At 36.5% G+C, this 4,627-nt stretch overlaps 1 protein-coding gene across 1 annotated transcript; it reads right to left on the bottom strand.

Annotated features, from left to right (window-relative positions):
* On the bottom strand, positions 732 to 3,412 carry LOC18589709 (G-type lectin S-receptor-like serine/threonine-protein kinase LECRK2). Its single transcript, XM_007014805.2, has one exon. It carries the CDS (start codon positions 3,350 to 3,352, stop codon positions 953 to 955), a length of 2,400 nt encoding a protein of 799 aa, XP_007014867.2. The 5' UTR covers positions 3,353 to 3,412; the 3' UTR covers positions 732 to 952.

Raw genomic sequence — 4,627 nt, 5'->3', positions numbered from 1 at the left:
TTAACATATAAGCTTTTGATGAGAATGACAATGAATAAAGAAGGAAAACATATATGAATGAGATTCGATCCCAGTTGAAGAACTTCATTCATCAAAAGGCTTTCAAGGTTTGAAAAGTAAAAGGAGGAATCAAAACACGGCTATTGGACCATTTTCTTTTTTTGTGCAAATGCAATAACTATTCATATCAGATGATAACTACATCTACAATTGCAACTGGTCATACTTGTTGATATTTCCGTTTGGTAAAATCATATTTATTGATATTGGTTACACATAAAATCAACCAACAGTATCTGGTATGGACGGGCTGGTAGCATCATGGAAGAAAGAAATGGAGACAATTATTGCACTGATATTGGATGGAAATGAAACGAAAGAAAATCCAGCTAGACCAAGTTCTTAATAGAAAAATGAGTTCAATCGCATTGGATAAAGCCTAGTTATGTAGAATGAAGATTTTATATTGGGTCCCTTATGCTATCGGCTTGTGCTTCATTACACTGCTTAACTCAGTTTCCAGGACACTTGAGGGCGTTGCTTGTAGCCCTCTTGCAGATTAGGATGCAATCGCTCACTGGTTTTGGTTCAAAAACCAGAGACTTGTTTGTTTAATATTAACCATAAGAACTGGAGAACTTTTCTCCATCACTACATATTCTTACTGATCCCAACATCTTTCAGAACGTATATATGCCCCTAGAATTAGCAGAATAGAGGAAAGTAATTCATGTTGCTGAACTCCGCTAGTTTAAAGATTAGGTCCTAGCTAAGTTATTTGTACAAAATAATATTACTCTGGAATTGAGGTACTTCAATACATAGAGCTTCCTTACGTGGAAGCAAACACCTAAATCAACAACTTATTCCAAGAAAAAGTTTGTTAAACAAACTTCAGTACAGTCTATACATGAAAGCAAAGGTTGCTGCTGATCACTTTAAAAGCTGAATTTCAAGCAGTTGTAGTATATGGACATGGTGGAATGGGCACTTCCACAACTCCTTCAAGCATCTGTGTGGCTTTTCTCATGGTAGGTCTCAGGGACGGGTCTTCTTGAATACACCAGATGGCAACTTGCACAAACCTCTCCACTTTTCCTCTGTCATTCAAGGCATCAGTGTCATTTTCAACCAGTGCATCCAATATGCCTTCACGGTAGCAGTCATAAGCCCAGTCAGTTAAAATTGCTCTTTCTTCTAGATCGCAATTCCTATTTACACTTCTTCGGCAACATGTGAGTTCTAGTAGCACCACTCCAAAGCTATATACATCAATCTTCACAGTTATTGGCAGGTTCCTAAACCATTCTGGTGCGACATATCCTTTTGTTCCTCGAATAGCAGTGTTGGTGTGGCTCTGATTCAACAACAAAAGCTTTGCCAATCCGAAGTCAGAAATCTTTGCATTGTAATGCTCATCTAGCAGAATGTTCTGAGGCTTGATATCACAGTGAATAATCTGTGTGCTGCATTCTTCATGTAAATAGAGTAGTCCCCTTGCAATCCCAAAAGCAATTTGAGTTCTTTGGCTCCAACTGGGTCTTGAGTCGCCAAAAAGGAAGCTTGCTAGAGTGCCGTTGCTCAAGTACTCATACACCAGCAACCTATTATCTCCATCATCACAAAATCCAAGCAATCTTACGAGGTTCTTGTGATGCGTTTGGCCAATTACATTCACTTCAGTTTTGAATTCCTTCTCAGTATCATGTACCATAGTATTCAATCTTTTCACAGCAACCGGAGAGCTAGAACTCATATCTAATGCCCCTTTGTAAACAATGCCAAAAGCTCCCCTTCCTAATTCTTCTTTGAACTCATTTGTAGCATAGACAAGCTCCTTGTAAGTAAAAGAACGCAAATTTGTTCCCACGACACCTTCAAATTGGGGTAATGTTTTGAGTTTCTTTTGGTAGATGAAGTAAAATCCCAGACAAATTGCAGCAACAAAAATGCAATTGAAAAATACAGAGCTACCTAGAATTACTGATAATGCCAGGATCAAACTTTCCTGGTTCTTCTTCTTCATTTCTTGATTTGGAAAATAAGGACCTAAAGGAGGTGGATCGCCTTTCCTAACTTTGAGAAGAGCCTTTGCCCCATCAAGACTGGGATCAACTCTTCCATTTGATAGTGGTAGCTTCTTCTTCCAACACCTATCGCCTAGCCTAAAAATGGCAACAGCACACATACAATCATGCAAGCAAGATTCTCTGCATTTCTCTTCAGTAAAAGGCTCCAAGAGTGCATAATCAGCTAGTGGCCAGTCTACATTTGTAAGCACTTCAAAATCATACAAGTCTTCAACAGGAGCTGGCTCTTCTTCACAACTCTGAGTGAAGTTAGGCTTGCAACTGCCATACTGGTCATTTGGATCAACTAAAGTATATCCTCTTGGACATCCACAATTTGGCCTTCTCTCGGCGTTGAGACTGCAGATACTGTTAAAACCACATACACCACTACTTGCAGTAACCAAACTAGCGGTGCAAATATTATCCGGGTTAGACCAAACAGTAGTCCACCTTGAATTCCCAGTGGAAGCCTTGGGGTGAGAGTACAGACTGAAAATTCCATCGAAACTGAGAGTTGCTCTGTAATAGAAGTCTTTAGCTGAGCCTGTTATTGTCGTTGTTAGAAGGAATCTTTCTTCATTTTCCCTCAAGACAAACAGGTAGCCTGACTCATTGAAGACCACTTGGAAACCAGGACTGGATGAATTAAAATCTCCAGCAGTATCACTTTTATAATATGGCTCATTAAAATGGTCACTGGGCAAGTTTATGGTAGTAAGAACAAGATTTCCATCTGATTGCAAAACCATCCGAAACCTCCCCTCAGTAAAGTTGGAATCTGATTGGCGAGAAGAAAGTGCAACTCCTTTATCCAGTTTCTGCGATGGCAACATAGTATCAGCAGGGTTTTTGAAGCTCTCCCAAAGTATAGAATTACTTCCTCGAAGCATGAGGTTTCCGGTATCGTCCAAAACACCGCTACGAACAACCCCATTTATGGTCTCAGTATTCCAGAGCTGTTCACCTTGAGGGCTAGTCAGTACAAACCCCCTGTCAGCAGTTAGCACTAATCTTGATCCCCTTGGCGCAGGCCTGTCTCCATTTGCATACCAAACTATAGTTTTTTCTGGTATTTTATTATACCAGATTGCAAGCAAGAAGAGATCTTTATTGTTGAGTTGGTTAAAACCAAAGGCAAAATCGCCAGAAGGAGAAATCCATGAAGAGTTTTCAACAGCAGAGAGAGAGGCACCTACTGTCACATTACCAACAGTTTGAGCCGCAGCAAGAATTGGTAGCAAAACTAGAAAGGAAAAGAGACGAAGGAGAGCCAAAGCCATTGCAAGAATCAAGTGGTTAGATTCGTAGTATGACAAATTAGCTTATAACCTCATACTCAAATTTGAAATTAATGCTAAAATAAACAATTGAATCCTACATGTTCAATATTTATTTATTTTATATAATTTTCAAATTAATTATGAGCATTTATAAGTTTAAAAGTTACATATTTTACTTTAAATATAGTAATCAACAACCAATTAAATCTAAAAGACTTGTGATAAAGTGAGAAACTCTAAAAAAGAATAAGACCGTCAAAATCTTGTCGTCGAAATCTTTACTTCTTCATCTTTAAGAGTTGTCAAATCTTCAACTACCCAAATGTTTAACCTTTAACTATAATATACATAGTGACTGAATAAGACGTTTTGAAATGTAAGATTTTAACTTATGCTAGCAAGTTTTGTTCCCAGAAAACACAATAGATCAAAACAATCTTAGTTGAATCTTATTTCTATCAAAAACAAAGAAAACTATTTTTCTTTTCTTATTTTATAAACCAACTAAAAAAGGCTGAAAGTTTAGAGTTTTAGTTGGTTAACATAACATAATTATATATCTAAACTAAGTTGTTACCCTAAATACAATATTTTTATTTTTATTTAATTAAGTCTTTGTGAACTTAATTAATTTTTTCACTTTAAATTGGTCTGTTTAAATTAAATCTAATTTAATTAATTATCCTTATTTAATCTCAATCATATCACTTAATGTGTCTGACTCATTAGGCATCAATATGTTGGCAATAAATACCAATCATGATCAAATATCAATTTGATAATTAATTTAAATTTATAAATTATGAGCGGCATCTACCTATATATCATGATCACCAAAATGTTAGAGAGTCAATTAAAAAATTTGACGAAACCCTTTATTGATAAGCCTCTCAATACAATACAGTTATTTCATCAGATATCCCAAATTTATCATAAAGTATGGCTTAGTGTCTACTTATGACATTTCATATTAGTTCTCATAATTTATGATTAATCTTATAAATATAGAAAACTAACTTTCTTCAAATTCATCATGTTTTGGCTAACGACTTTATACAAGTTGATCAAGAATGAGAACAAGTGAGATTCATCCCTCATATTGTCGTAACGTGCGGGTCCGGGAACCCGACCGCTAGACGCGAGTGAAAACTCTAAAAACTAGGAGTCGCCACTAATCTTTTTTATCTAGGTGTAATTGGCCACCTATTGACTCGATTCTAATCGATGAAAACTTAAATTAATTTTAAGCCACCGAAAAGAACCTTAAACCGATCT

The sequence above is a fragment of the Theobroma cacao genome, chromosome 9, assembly GCF_000208745.1.
Source record: "Theobroma cacao cultivar B97-61/B2 chromosome 9, Criollo_cocoa_genome_V2, whole genome shotgun sequence".
Taxonomy (NCBI): Eukaryota; Viridiplantae; Streptophyta; class Magnoliopsida; order Malvales; family Malvaceae; genus Theobroma; species Theobroma cacao.
The sequence above is the reverse complement of the archived record's forward strand: the minus strand, read 5'-3'. Positions and strand labels throughout refer to the sequence as shown.